The 15,477-nt window shown below is 39.2% G+C and overlaps 1 protein-coding gene and 1 long non-coding RNA gene across 2 annotated transcripts; both read right to left on the bottom strand.

Annotated features, from left to right (window-relative positions):
* Window positions 1-53: 53 nt before the first annotated feature.
* LOC136747017 (uncharacterized) lies at window positions 54-11,039 on the bottom strand. Its single transcript, XM_066699972.1, has 15 exons — window positions 10,898-11,039; window positions 10,219-10,444; window positions 9,607-9,726; window positions 8,430-8,549; window positions 6,880-6,999; window positions 5,839-5,961; window positions 5,476-5,558; window positions 3,876-4,001; window positions 3,519-3,564; window positions 2,863-2,996; window positions 2,643-2,771; window positions 2,243-2,357; window positions 1,593-1,727; window positions 1,286-1,411; window positions 54-818 (listed from the first exon to the last, which is right to left on the bottom strand). The coding sequence occupies exons 2-15, from the start codon at window positions 10,442-10,444 to the stop codon at window positions 721-723; spliced, it is 1,701 nt and encodes a 566-aa protein (XP_066556069.1). The 5' UTR covers window positions 10,898-11,039; the 3' UTR covers window positions 54-720.
* A 2,688-nt stretch (window positions 11,040-13,727) lies between these two features.
* Window positions 13,728-14,564, bottom strand: LOC136759964 (uncharacterized). The gene is made up of 2 exons (XR_010820132.1): window positions 14,171-14,564; window positions 13,728-13,924 (listed from the first exon to the last, which is right to left on the bottom strand). It is a non-coding gene; the product is annotated as an uncharacterized LOC136759964 (long non-coding RNA).
* Between the last annotated feature and the right edge of the window lie 913 nt (window positions 14,565-15,477).

Here is a 15,477-nt window from a genome sequence, read left to right on the forward strand (position 1 = left end):
GAAGCCTCTCGTACTGCAGCCATTTTCTCCAGTTATAAAGAGCACATGGAAGGTAATTTTGTAGGGATTTTATGTAATTTGTTTGTATTAGCGATGCTTACAAATAACATGTACTGAGGCAGAGCTTGGTGTAGAGATGTTCTAGATCAATTCATTTCAGAAGTTGGTTATCCAAGAACTATAGACCAGTGGTTCTCAAGCCTGTCCTTAAGTTCCACCTACGCTGCTGGTTTTTGTTCCAACTGAGCTGTCAATTACTTAATTGAACCCTTAATTGAAGTAAATTGTGTAACGGATAAAAAGTTGGTCCCTTAATCATTTCCTTATACAATTTTATATTTAAACCCCCTACTGTTAAAAATAATTAAAAGGCTCTGATTTAGGAAATTAGTTCAATTAACTAATTTAGAGCTCGGCTGGAACAAAAATCATCAGGGCAGGTGATACTCCAGGACAGGTTTGAGAACCATTGGTATAGTGAATAGGCCGATCAACTTAGGGAAAGCAACTGATACAGATTCTGCTTTTTTGAATTGCATTCCAATAAACATGCATTTCAGACCTAGTCCCTAAAAACCTGCAAAGCTAATCGACCTACCACTAGGATACTGGACTTGCATTTTCCAACTTGAAAAAGTTTCTGTAAAATGTTTATAAAAAAAAAGGTAGCAAAAACAATCCTTAAAAAACACTTGTTTATATACATAAAAGTGCCACTCCTCAGTCGTGTGCGGTGTGCATGGTGGTGTGCAGGAGATCCCGGCTGTCCTGCTGCTCCATTAGAGGGCTCTCTGCAAGGGCTGCTGAAAACCCAGCATCTAGGAAGCAACACGTTTAAAATAGTTTGAATACTATTAAAGAAAATTCCTTGTCTGGTAAAGACCAGGGAGGGTGTAAGAGTGATTTAGCTCTGAAATTAAACAATATTAGCAGTTCAGGCAGCACCAGTAGTTGAAAGCCAGCTGTAGTCATACTCTCACACATCACTTTTTCTACCGATTTCTTTCCCTCCTGATAATAAATTACAATTTAAATTTAATACACTATATATATATATATATATATATATTTTCCACTGTGTAAAGTGTGGTTTGCATTTGTAGCTTGGTTATATGATGAACAGTTAATCTTTTCTAATATTATGGTTACTCTTGTGGTCCAGCACTTTTACAATTGCACAGTGTTACCGAAAGATTTGTAAAAAGACTTGTTTGGTTATGATATTAGTAATTAATATCCATTCGAATGGAAGATTTTGGTGCCAGACATTTCTTCTTGTACCAACCTTTATTCAAGTTGAGCAGTGTGACGCTGCCGAGCTGTTGGAAGCGGCCTTCCGAGTGCCTCAGGAATCTTAGGAGATATTCTAAAATGGATGTAGTATGAGGGGTCAGTACCTGGCAGACCTCACCTGCAAAGAGTAAACAGGATTACAGTATATGACAACCTCAAGCACTTCCTACAAACGGGTGTACAAGAATCCATGTGTACGACCACAATAAAAATTGGTCCGCAACTTACATTTTGTGGCTCAACAGCAATGCACATTATTCAGTTAAAAAGATCGTTAGCTTAGGAGGTAGATGCATCACCTTGTTCTTCTAGCTGGCTGATAATCGATGCTGAATTAAAGGAGAGTTCGTCATTCTCCGTCTGGCCTGCCCAACCCACCAAACGTTCAGCGTGTTCGGCATTCAGTTTCCCTATGACGTGTGATTTCAGTAATTCTGAATGGAAAGAAACACATGGTCACTATTCAGTTAAAGGGCAAGTTTACAGAACAGCATTAATAACTTCTAATATAATTACTATTAACCAATTCCAGTCTGTAGGGTGTTAAAGGGGAAAAATAAGTGTCCAGTTCTAAATGAATGTATTAGTGTGTGTGTATATGTGTATATTCATTTAAAAATCTATTCACTATGTTAATCTTAAAAGGATTTAATAGTTAAATTTCTGAAATGCTTAGTGAAATCTGCAGTATATTTGACCCTCTCCAGGTGACATGTAACTAAATTAGTATAAATGGCTTATCAAATTTCAAAAAAAGCAGTACAAAAAAAAAATGAATTAGAAGGCTAATGAATCCAAAACAAATATTCAACATACTGTACTTACAAATATAGTAGTGCTTTTGACATTCATTGGACAGCTGCACACAATGGTTCTTGCCTGGTCCATGAACAATCTGCTGCATGCTGCACACAGCTGTTACATTTATGCAGATTAAAAATGCATTTACCAAAGCTTGTCAGATGATTTAAACAAGCAGTCACACAAAGCAGTTCTTCTTCCATGATGTCAGGGGAAATGAGAGCCTGAAGCAATCCATTCAGACACTGACTTTCAGCCACAGCCTAGACAAGCGAAAACAACCTAGGGTTACTTTTTCTCATAACAACAGAGTGGTTTCTATACCTAGTTTGAACACAAAACCTTTTATTAATATTCATAGTATGTCGATAATGTAATGGCCGTCTGCCAGCGACTAAAGAGAACTTAGTTTAACAGTTTTCCAGGCAACAGTAGAATCAGGAAAAATACAAAGTGCCTTTTTGGCTGTAGGTCTGTTTCACTGCAGAACTTCAATAGAGAGTTCAAGGTTGCCCTGCTTGTGCACTGAAAGTGGCTCTGTGGGTCACCTGGGCACTCTGACTGTCACTCAAGTTGCAGATAGTGGCAGCACAGTGGCCGAGGATTGTGGGATTGGTCCTTTGATGATGGACCAGCTGTCCCAAAGTTTTCAGAAGACCTTCCTCCACTATAGCTTCCTGAAAGAATAACCCACAGGACAGATGATGTTACAAAAACTGGAATGCTGAGAAACCGAAAAAATGTAGCAGAAGGAGGGGGTTCTCTTACCCTGTTGGGCGAGTGCTCAGACAGGGCAGAGAGCAGGGTGATGGCAGATTCGGCCACAGGCTGAGATGGAGATTGAAGCATCTCCCTCAGCTGAGCCACAAAGCCCAGAGACACCAGCTCCTCCTGTATGCTCACTGGGGTGGAGGAAACGCACCGCGTCATTGAACAGACCAAGCCTCCACTGAACACCCTTTGTGTTTAATGTTGAATGTTTAATTATTTTTTTACCTTAATACATTTCTCCATGTCAAGATGACAAATACACATTACACTATTGTTTTAAAACAATCTGCCATCAACAGACTTCACATGGTAGCTTTTGCACACACAGGAAGAATAGGCTGTTATTTTGCCATAAATAAAGAGAGGTTAAATGGAGATTCAATTGCTTGTGTTAAATCACTGGGGATCTGAGTTTCAAAGACACATGGGTTATAAATGAATCGTCAAACAGACGTCTCCTTTTCTCACACTGTTCGTTGACCACTCAATACTTTGTAAGCACTGAAAAGAGATGGAACAACTTTTACTCATGTTTCACACAAGCAATACTTTAAATTCCTGTCAATTCAGGACTTCTCATAAGCACCACAAATTTTAATAAGATATCAAAAATGTATATGCAAAACTTTCAAAATGTGTTGATCTGATTTTACCATTCACAGACAAGTTCCTGAGACATCGACAGGACTGACAGGAATTCTGTAAAATGGAGATTGAGTTTTAATAAAGAAATGAGATTATATTAAACCCATGATTAAAGTTACTTCATGTGATAACTAATCTAGATCTTTGTGATAAAATGGAAGTATTATCATGATACAAGAAAAGCATATTTAGAATTGTGGTGCACATGTATTATGTAAAATTAGGAAGTCTTGTAAATCTATATTTCCAATAAATGCTAACAAGTATTTTACACCCCCCCCCCCCCCCCCCACCCTGTCTTTTAATTACTGTGCTAAGTGAAGTGAATGCCATTGTGAAATGGAGAGCAGCATAATTTCACAAACCTTTTCTACTGGGGAGGACATGAGGGACAGCAGGGCTCTCAGCAGGTATCGGTTGCCCAGTTGCAGCATGGCAGGGTGGTGCTCTGGCCTGGTGGCGATGTTACTCAGAGCAGAGCAGCTGTAATACTAAAGACAAAGACCACACCACCATCAGTCAGTATGCTTTAATCAATAACAACCCCCCCCCCACCAAATACAAACACACACCATCATAAAGAGGTCACCAATATCCTGTTTCAAAATGGAGACTACAAAATGCTCAAGCTGCAGTTAGACAGATATTTCAGAGCAAACGGACTTGATTCATAGCTTCCGACTCAAATAAAAAAGCCTGTTAATAAGGTTCCTCATTCTTTATTTTGCTAATTAATCCAACAGTCATTAACAAAGGTTCCACAATTTCTCATTAAACCTGACCCAACCAATCCTCACCCCACCTTTTCATATTGTTTTAGCACATATTTAAAACACTTTAAAAGACAAGTGTAAACATGTACAGCTTGAGGTGTGTCTGTACATAGTAGCCTACTACATATTCAACTCCATAATTACATTTTGAACAAACAAAATGCCTGGTTTCCATGCCTTTTCCAGTTCTTCAATAAATATTCAACAAATATTGTGCAGGTTTTCCAGTATACATTTATCAGTGTGAGAGAACAGGCCTCATCTTAGCATTTCAGTTTGATATTTGTTTGACTGATATTTCCCTACAGCCCAACCACAATATTCACATCAAAACTAAATGCATTATTGCTCCGTTTACCAAAAAAAAAAAAAGTGACTTGGTTCTTTACAAAGTTTTGTATTGTACTTCCAGCCTCTCAGGCCGTGAGAGCACTCAGCAACCCCTGACCCCGTGCTCAGATCTATTCAGTCTAGATACAGACAGGCAGAGCGTAAGAGCGTGTTTCTGAATCTTTTGTTTGACAGCTTTGAAAGCTAAATAATCTACCTTTGGCAAACCTCCAAGTGTCCAACACCTAGTGAGCATTAACACTTAATTGAAGTGGCGGTTAATGATCTCATGTTACTAAAGTATTTTGACAAATCAGTCAGTTGTATCCAACCACAACCTTACTCAGCACATTAAAACAAACAAGGGTGTTACAACTGCAGACTCCTTTTTCAAAAGAAAAAAAAAGAAAATATTTCTACTACTGTAATTTTAATATGATATAGAATTTTAATCCATTATCCACTGAAGTTATATTAGGCTGATAAATTGGCACTTATCATATTAATTACAGAACTATTACTCTCCTTTACCATTTATTCTCAAAGGTTAAAACGTATAAGACATCCCCGTGGAAATGTGGATACAGAGCACTTGATTGAGTCTGGGTATGGACACTATCACTTACTATATATCAAACAAGAGTACATTTATTGTAGCGACTACACTATTAAAAGCCTATTTTAATGCTAAGATGGCTATAGACCTATCTTTAGTCGTTGAAAATGTTATGGAAATAAATCTATTTCTAAATTGGCAAGAGTGTATCTGCCATCTGTCCCACATTCAGCTTGGAAGAATAAGAACAAACTGATCCTGCTCTGTGCGATCTTCACACTCCTTGTCCGGTGGTCAGTCACTAACCTGCACCTCTGAGTCTGGAGACTGGAGGAGGAGGGCCAGCAAAGGAATGACCCCTTCTGTACAGAGCACACTCATGGTCTTCTCTGCAAAGAGAAAGAATCAGGTAAACTGTAAATGCCTGCCAAAATACAAAAGAGACCAATCATATACAACTCTTTAAACTGATCTGAAATACCAAGGTAAAAGAGATACGCCCCCCCTGTTATATAGATCCTCGCTATACCACCGATTCAGATATATTGCGGTTTCAGGGTTGGCTAATCCCATTTTTAAGCAGCCCAACCCAGTGTAATACATTTGTTCACAAATGTAGTACTGCTTCATTAACATCTGGCACAGAAAAGCAGTACTGTTACATCTTACCACATCTGGTGAGATTCAGAATGGCCCCGACACCATTCTGCTGGACTCTGGGGTCATAGGACTTTGCAAGAACCAGCACTGGCAAAACTCCACCAGCAGAGGTTATTGCTTCTCTGTTTGAATCTAAAGTGGAGAAGAAAAGAGTATTTCACAACCTTCAAATACATTTAAATATGTCTTGCTATAGTGTATAAGTAAGGTGTATATCACTTGTCCAGTTCAATTCTAGCATATAAGCTAGTTTTAAAACTTTAAAATGTAAAACTTACCAAATAATGGCAGATGTCAAGCTTAGGTACGTTTCGCTTTAATGTAATCTTGCAGAAAACTACAATGTGGGCCTAGTGCTCTTAAATAAGCACTTCATATTCCGTCCAATGACAGCTATTCCATACATTGCAATGACTGAAATGTGAATGATCAATGGAGAAATCAAAGGTCCACTGCTCCACTGTCCAGCTTGCATGGACAATAAAACATTCCTGAGGTTTCCTTTGATCCTCTGGGTGAAGACACACATGGCTTTCTGGTTGCCTGGACACATTCATGATCAAATTGATGACCTTTCTTAGAAGGTGTGATGTCCCAGAAGATACCAAAATGTTTTGCAATCACAACAAGAACCACACGGCAGTCATCTACATTGATAACCTTATGGTTGACATCTTGATGCATCATGCCTGACGTTCATGCCTTCTACAATCACACATCAGCTGACAGTAGTTTCATGCAGTACAAGACTTTCAGAATAGGCTTCCTTCAATCGAACTATTTATTCTCCACTTGACAAATAGACAAATTTAATTAACAATAAATCACCATGAGAATATTATTTTGATATATTTTGATATATAAAATGGGAAACGCATAGTAGAGCTTTCAAATCTCCAGCTCTCATACAGACTTCTTTACTGTGCTTCATTTGCATTATTCACAAACATTTCTGATCTTCACTGTATTATCATATTGACAATGTGCTTCCTATACTGGCTAAATTATTGAGCTTTAAAAATAATACATAATGAATAAGAGCATACAGACCCGATGTTGCCAAGGTGGCTACACATGCGCAGGAATTGCACTGGACTGTATGATCGCCAGACTCCAGCATATCCAAGATGGGCTCCAGCAGGCCTGTCTGCACAACCACCTCTTTGTCCACTGAAACAAAATCAAGATTCTACCTCACAATACATACAGGATATTGTGGAAGGTAGAAGCTGTTGGACATACTTATGGGATCATCATTCTACCAAAATCCACACTAAAAGACACAATGGGCACTATCTTATGCAAAACTCTAATATGCAAATGAACCCAAAATATTGCACATATTTGACTGGAATAATGTTGGACACCTCAATTATTCCCATGATACACAAATGTTCAAAATAATACACAACTATCAGGATAGTGAAAATATCGATCGGCAGATAGGTAGGTAGAACAACTCAAGACACACTCAGCCATAACATTATGACCACCTGCCTAATATTGTGTAGGTCCCCCTTTTGCCGCCAAACAGCCCTGACCCGTCGAGACATGGACTCCACTAGACCTCTGAAGGTGTGCTGTGGTATCTGGCACCAAGACGTTAGCAGCAGATCCTTTAAGTCCTGTAAGTTGCGAGGTGGGGCCTCCATGGATCGGACTTGTTTGTCCAGCACATCCCACAGATGCTCGATTGGATTGAGATCTGGGGAATTTGGATGCCAAGTCAACACCCTGAACTCGTGATTCATCAGACCAGGCCACCTTCTTCCATTGCTCCGTGGTCCAGTTCTGATGCTCACGTGCCTATTGTAGGTGCTTTCGGCAGTGGACAGGGGTCAGCATGGTCTGGTCTGCGGCTACGCAGCCCCATACACAACAATCTGCGATGCACTGTGTGTTCTGACACCTTTCTATCAGAACCAGCATGCACTTTTTCAGCAATTTGAGCTACAGTAGCTCATCTGTTGGATCGGACCACACGGGCCAGCCTTCGCTCCCCACGTGCATCAATGAGCCTTGGCCGCCCATGACCCTGTTGCCGGTTCACCGCTTTTCCTTCCTTGGACCACTTTTGATAGGTACTGTCCACAGCAGACCGGGAACACCCCACAAGAGCTGCAGTTTTGGAGATGCTCTGACCCAGTCGTCTACCCATCACAATTTGGCCCTTGTCAAAGTTGCTCAGATCCTTACGCTTGCCTATTCATCAACTTTGAGGACAAAATGTTCACTTGCTGCCTAATATATCCCACCCACTGACAGGTGCCATGATAACGAGATTATCAGTGTTATTCACTTCACCTGTCAGTGGTCATAATGTTATGGCTGATCGGTGTATGCATTTCCATATAGCGTGTGTTTTTACAAGAGTGAGAGACAGAGTTTCTATTGGATGGGGATAAAAACACACTGCTCTGCTGCTTGTGTGTAATGTAGCAAATCCAGAGATCAGTTAGCAAGACATGATAAACATGATAAAGCATAAACATGCTATACACAATCTTATTGCTAATGAGTAGATTATGTTTTTTATTAATACTAATCCTTTCAAGAAATATGTCTCAGATCTTTTCACGTGCAGATAATGTCACACTTACCATTCTCCTCGACTAAGAGATTGACGAGAGACAGAGAGGCAATCTTCTGTACCTCCAGATCACTGGACTGCAACAACGCATTGTAAGGTTCAAGGAAGTCAATGGGTAGAGGAGTTTTCACTGTAACATATGCATATATGTCAAGTTATTTTTGCTTTAGAAAATGTGTTTAGTCAGCTTTACCATATAGTGACTTCTATGTAAACCGTAGTGTATGTGATGGTTCAGATAATGCAGCTTTGAAAGTGAAGCCTAGAATGATGTGAAACCATACACATTTGTTTTTTTTCCTCTACAAGTAGAAAGTTAGAGGTACACTGTTAACCTGGTTCACTTGTGTTGTGTCAAAGGGCATTAAGTATAAATAAGCTTTGATGCAACTAATTAAATGGAAACAGGGCTTAGAAATGGAGTTGCACTGCAGAATGGATACAGTAGGACTGGCATGCCCTGCAAGATAAGGACATTAACAAAGTTCTGTTCCACAGTGGACTGCAGAACCATCATGCATTCTTCAGTGACTGATGAATAGAAATCAGCTCTATGAAGGCCTCAGTAATACAATTAAAAACAGACTGACCGCCTTTATGAAAGTAAATGCTTTTGCTGTGAAAAAATGTCAACACCAAAATGTCATCATAATAACCGTTCGCATGGATTAGCACTTCACCAAAAATGACAGTTTGCAAGATAAACCAGAATAGCAAACTATGCAAACCTCCTCATTTGAATACATTCTTCTGAAACTAGTTGAACACAACAATACTCCTTTCATAATGCAGACGTGTCGGTGACATAACACAACACTCTCGCACAAACCCAGTATGTAAGTTTAACAATGATCTGAAAAAATATCGTAATCTATTGCAAAGTCTAAATCAGAAACGAAAATGACAATTTGGCCATATCACTAAATTGTCTCCCTCCCTGCTTCCTACATGTGCAAAATGAAACTGTAGTTCCCCATTTCAATTGTGGATTTAAAGTGAATATCATCACCACAACACTTGGCCTCTTTCTTTTTTTTTTTTTTTTTTTATGAGATTACAGGTAAATATTATGAAACCACACAACCAAACTGCTGTTTTAGGTAATGACTTGTGATTAAATATTAAATTTTTGAGCTGGTACATTCTTCAGATCCACTTCTCATCCAATAAATAATACATGTACTTACACTGCTGACTAATGTGTAAATAGTAGATAGCAGCTGACTGCTGCAAGTCTGGGTTTTCAGAAACAGCTAAGGTCCTCAAAGCCTTTAAGCATTCGTCGTCAAGCTGTGGGGTGTCAGTACCTGCCAAAGAGCAGCAGTTGAAATTTAAAAACACAAGGTAAAAAAAAGTTTGGTTAATAATGTGCATTGTCACTATATTTATAAATGATCAAATTCACTAAACTGGATCAAATTAAAACATTACACTCTTTGCTAGTAGTTATTAGAGGTTATAATTCTATTAATTCATTCAACATAATTGGGAATGTTTTAAATATACAGACTGCAATTTGATGAGAATAGCACAGTTGCAAAGACAGGATAGTGAAAAAGATGTGTCTGCTCCAGAAACATACTAACTGCACTGTTTGATGAATAGCAAATACTCTAAAATATCAATCCAATTCCATGAATAGTTTCAATGTGGATCAGCCTTGTACATGTTGCTGGTGAATACAAGCGGATGTGGGTTCACATGAAGCAGCTTTGTATCCGATACAAGGGGTGCCTTCTATTCAAGTGAATAAAGGGAGCAGGAGCGGCTCTGCCCATGTGGCCCTGCTGCCTGGGTACCTGAGTCCAGGTGCTGCAGGAACTGCTGAGCTGCCCTTTTGTCGTGTTGCTGCAGGACGGGTCTGTACCGCTTCCCGGTGCCCGCAGCCGCCCTGGCACAGCAGCCGCCCTGGCACAGCGCCGCCGCACAGCGCCGCACCGCCCGCACCAGCCCAGCCGACACCCTCCGCACGAAAGCGACGAAGTCCTTGAGCATCCGAGCGCACTGCTCACACAGCTGTCCCATCTGAACACCATTACACCCCCGCGGTGAATAACGAATGTACGCCACTCATTCTTCTACCGTACAACTTGAAATTGAGGTTAGAAAAACGTCCGTGACGACGATACAACACAGAACAAAGGTAACTGGCACGGTTTGCCATTTTCTTCATTAACCGACACAGGAGAAGACTACACGTACTAAAACACCAAGATGACACGTCGTGCATATTGTATATAGGCCTATGTGTTGCACTTTTTACAATGATATTACTGTCGCACTATTCGTGAACATCACCGCACCTGTCAGATGCAGGAAACGATCGCAAAACAATCTACACCCTACCGTGCTCTTCATGCTGCTTTTGTAACTACACGTTTCGTCCTTTAATCGCGCAGCATGATATTGTGAAGTCCTGAGGTGAGACACAATACATGACGAGGCAATCATAATAGAAATAATAAAATACCCAGTTACCTTATGTCCACGTAAACTCCGAAAGCTCTCAAACTCCCAGCCGCGACTTAGAGAAGATATGATTTGTGCTGTTTTACATGTGGATGTCCTCAGTTTCTCAAATGCATTGTTCTTCCCACAGACTCTCCTGGCGATTCACAACAGCTGCTGCAGGTTACCTGTCCCATGTGACCTGCCTTTCCAGGCGCCACCCAATTTCAGAAACTCAGCTCTTGTGGGACCGAAAGGACATTTCCAAAGGAAAGCCTGACCACAGATAGATTGTTAAGGGCATGCGAATAATGCTAACAATAGCCATCATCATACATTGATATCATAATATCTACATGATCATTATGCCTATAATAGTATGAATAGTATGTTTAATAACCTCACATCCATCTAAAAAAAGATTAGTGTCCTTACCTCAGTTGCTCCCATTAAATTGCTATCCAGGAGTATATATCGTCAAGGTGTTATGTGAGCAGCTCAAAAACTGTCTGAGACAATTGGATAATGTGTGAAACCAAACCACAAACACTGGATTGTTGATGTGTGCAGTGCCCTCACAAAAGTCATGGGTAAAATATAGTTGTTTCAACTCTATAGGAAACAACACAGGATGAATGTAAGGTAGAAGGAAAATAAATAATAAAAAAAGGAGGAACCACAAAGTTGAATTAGTACTTGGTTAACCCTCATCCTACCGACTGGGGTACCTGCAGACCCCTGAGGTGAACTTTTTGTCATATGTCACAGATGCTTTATTCTATGATTCAAATTGTTCATGACTTTGTCAATCAATTTGTTCCTAATGATGTCATATAATTGTTTTCAGTTTCTGTTTTAATTAGTGCTTTTAAAAGTTACCAATATATTGGGGTCCTGGGGGACCCCAGTCAAAAGCACCCAATTCCGCCTATGCAGTTTTACTAAATGGAACTATTTATTATTTATCTACCTGAGACAGCTGGGGCATGCCCTGGTCGTGCCACACACGAAGAGGAGAGCTGATACTCCAAGCAGTTCTCCAAGCCCCAATCCGAGCAGCAATGACCATCATGGGAGTGAGGAAAACTCCACTTGCTGCTGTGGACGTCCAAAGATCGGCTGGAAAATCTACTCGAAAAAGGTGCAGCCTTTGCTCCCGAAACACAAACAGGAAGGTAGCAAATGTTTGCCAGTCACATGCCAGTATGCCCTGAGCATAGCATGAGCCAAATGGTGTGCTATAACTGCCTGTAGCGTGAGGTGTTCATAGTTCAATGTAAACACCATTCATTTTACATTATGTAGAAATTGAAAAATCTCAATTTGAATTACATTTATTCAACCTTTATTTTGACAGGGGGTCATACTGAGACCAAGGTCTCTATCTACTTTTGTATTGAGAGACAAATAAAATAAACTGTTGAAGTTTGAATGACTGTGGGTTTATTTCAATTATTTTATATTGGAGTCATGACCTCGGTTGGTTTCACCATATAAATATAACACAAATAATGTTTACTTGAAATTACTGAAAACCAAATGATACCAGAATCAAAGGATGGTAAATAAGCTTTTAAGTACTAATGTGGATTGTACTTGGTATAAAAGCTGCAATTTGTATTAAAGAAAAGTATATATTTTAATTTTACATAATATGCAAATTAACTGCAACTTTCCAAATAATAATAATCTGTTTCTTTTATTTTCAGATAACATTAATTACATAACTAATAATGTTTTAAGAAGAAATAAGTTAATGTTTTGCTATGATCGTTGTTTATTACAGTAGTTTATTCTTGGGGTCCCCAGAGACCCCAGTTGGTAGTCCTTGTATGTTAAATACGTTGTTAGGATGAGGGTTAATATGGAGGACTGTCCGTGGCAAATTAAAAATAAACACACAGAGAACATAATAAATAAATAAATGTTGACATCAATCAATCAATACATGTTGAAAAACATAAATGTATGGACATTCATCTATATTTATTTCAACATTTATTTATTTGTGTATTTATTTCAACATTTATTAACTCATGTATTTAGGATACATCAGCATGTCAGAAAAGGAATGTATCTCACTGAAGGATGGCTGTCTGGCAAGAAGTAAACATCGAATCATATCATAGGTTTGGAAAGAGGTAATTAGTTCACCCGTTTCCAGGGTGTCCAAGAAAACCCATCACAGAACAATAGCTTATGGGAGCTCTAGTCCAATTGATCACAGCAACACAGGGAACTAGACAACGATCATTTCCCTCATGATAGACTTTAGAATTGGACAGTGTCCAGCAGAAAAGTACGCTTGGCTGTGCCTTCATCTCTTCCCCAAAATGTGGATTACTGTTGAGTGGTGAAATTGGAAAAGCCATGGCAGTTTGTAGAGAAAATAAACATAGCATGAAAGATTCTTAGTCAAAGTGTAAATAGTTATGTTTATTATCTTTATCAGAAAGACTACATTTGAAAGAGACAGGTTTCAACTAGATGTGTCTGATTTAAATGAGTATTCTGCCTTCCTTGCTCTAGTGATGTTTAGGGCCGAGTTTCAGACTTGCTGAACTGAAGGTCGCTGTGTGGGAGGTGTTTTTGTGCAGTAGCTGTCATGTGAAATGGGCAATAGTGAAACTGGGGCTCAGATTCTTGATGTGTACAATATGGACGTCTCAAACTCAATTCCTGGGGAGCTGCAGTGTCTTTGGGGGCCTCCTAGATGGGTTCTCACTGCCCGCCTTGTATCTGGTACATGACTAGACAAACATTTAACCTGTGTGTAGCAGTATACTTGCATTTCTGAAAGAGGTTTGACCATTTATTTTGGGGTCTCCAAAAAGGAAAATACAGACAAAGATGCTGTCTATTGATTCAAAAAGGATATTTTATTAATCTTTTAGGGGATACAGGTCTTATTTGGTGGTAAGCAGTTCAGTTCCTGTTGTTGTTCTGTCAATCACATATGAAACATGTCTTCCTCCTTCTCATTCTGTTGGATCTCCTACAGCTGTGTCTGATGTTGTACAGATCTGGGTCACTCGCTCCAGTCTTTGGCACTTCGTGCTGTGGGAAGAAAAGCAAACATACCACTTGAATATCAAGACAGGATTTTCAGTCATATGCATCTTTTTTTTAACATAATGCCACAGACGTTTCTTTCTCATGTTTAATAAAGTATTCATTTTTTATTTACATTCATATATTGAGATACTAATTAATATATTTGGAAGAGGAAAAAAGGAGGAATACGTTGAACAAAAACCTACTGAATGAATTAAAAAAACTGACCATGTGGTGGTCATATCTTACCATTGTCTGTGTGAAGTGGTTCTTTGTCCAGATGAGAATTTGACAAACAAAATAGAGAAAACAGGCACCACCCACAAGGATCAGAAAACCTTCCTTAGTCTTCAGGCAGGGCATGGGCAGTTTCCTGAGAACCGTCCACCAACCGTGAAGGGCTTTTCCCACCACTTCACAAGCTTCGTCAATGGGGTAGCTGTGTCCATCACCATTCATGGCCCTTTCAGCCCGTGGGGTTTCTTTCTGTAGCCGCCACTGCTCCTCTTCACATCTCATCTTCAGATCCCTGACTGCCAATGGGTTGACTACTGGGGCAGTCGGTCTCTGTGTGTAAAGTGTGTGCCCACCAAAAAGAAGGAGGCCATAGACCATTAGTAAAGTCTTCATCATCGACTGCATCTTGTCTGTCAGTTGGCTTGCCAAACATATAATGCAGAACAAGGCTGGCTTGCCAATTGTATACGCTTGGAACCCTGATGTCTGGAATCCTCACAGTCCTATGGAATATAGAAGTATTGTGATGCAAACAGATGACATCACAGTGGACACCAGTGCAAGGCTTTCCTGTAACACGAAAGATCACATTTCAGCAATGTGAAAAAATATGTATTGTCCTCATTACAATTTAAGTCATAATATGAAATATATAATACACCATGGCTTGGATAATAAATTAGCATTAAGAAACAACACATGCTTGTTTGTTTGTGTCCACAATCCTGCCCACTAACATGTAAAGGGGGGAACGCATGTCAATTTCTTAACAAAATAGATTATTTACCTTGAAAGTGTACATAACAGAACAATGCTTTATTTTTTTGCAATTTGAAATTCTGCATTTTTATTTAAATAACTGTAGCCATCAGAGAACAAAAAAATACAGATTCAATGTAATTTCAATGACAATTGGAATTTCTACAATTGATACTGAAATTGCCAGTATATTATAAAATGACTTTTTGTATGATGTTTTGAAATCCATAAAGGATTACACATCAACATAATGTATTATCATACAATTGTATGTATTATTTAGCTGTGTTGAAATAAAATCACAACACAAACATAAACATTACAAAACATTTTCTTTTTTTTTTTCAAGGAATAGTATGGATCTTGGGAATGGGGAGTTCTCATGTGGGGAACCAAACACTTAAGAGTTGATTCAATCAAAGCTCAAACACTTGCCAACCACAAATTAAAAACCTAGTAATTGGTGGTAAACTTCTTGCTTCTAGTTAAGCCTGTGACGAACACAAATCTGCCACGAAGTCAATGCAAACTTTCCACAGCCTGCTATGTCAGAGTTGTGT

This window comes from Amia ocellicauda, chromosome 1 (genome assembly GCF_036373705.1).
Source record: "Amia ocellicauda isolate fAmiCal2 chromosome 1, fAmiCal2.hap1, whole genome shotgun sequence".
NCBI classification, from domain to species: Eukaryota; Metazoa; Chordata; class Actinopteri; order Amiiformes; family Amiidae; genus Amia; species Amia ocellicauda.

Excerpts from the sequence above, each read along its gene's own strand:
- LOC136747017 (XM_066699972.1), bottom strand. The coding sequence starts at position 10,444 with ATGGGACAGCTGTGTGAGCAGTGCGCTCGGATGCTCAAGGACTTCGTC. Across the intron at positions 5,962-6,879 it reads AGCCACCTTGGCAACATCGG|ATTCAAACAGAGAAGCAATA; the intron begins GTCTGTATGCTC and ends TCTCCACTTTAG. Across the intron at positions 819-1,285 it reads ACTGCTCAACTTGAATAAAG|ATGCTGGGTTTTCAGCAGCC; the intron begins GTTGGTACAAGA and ends GTTGCTTCCTAG.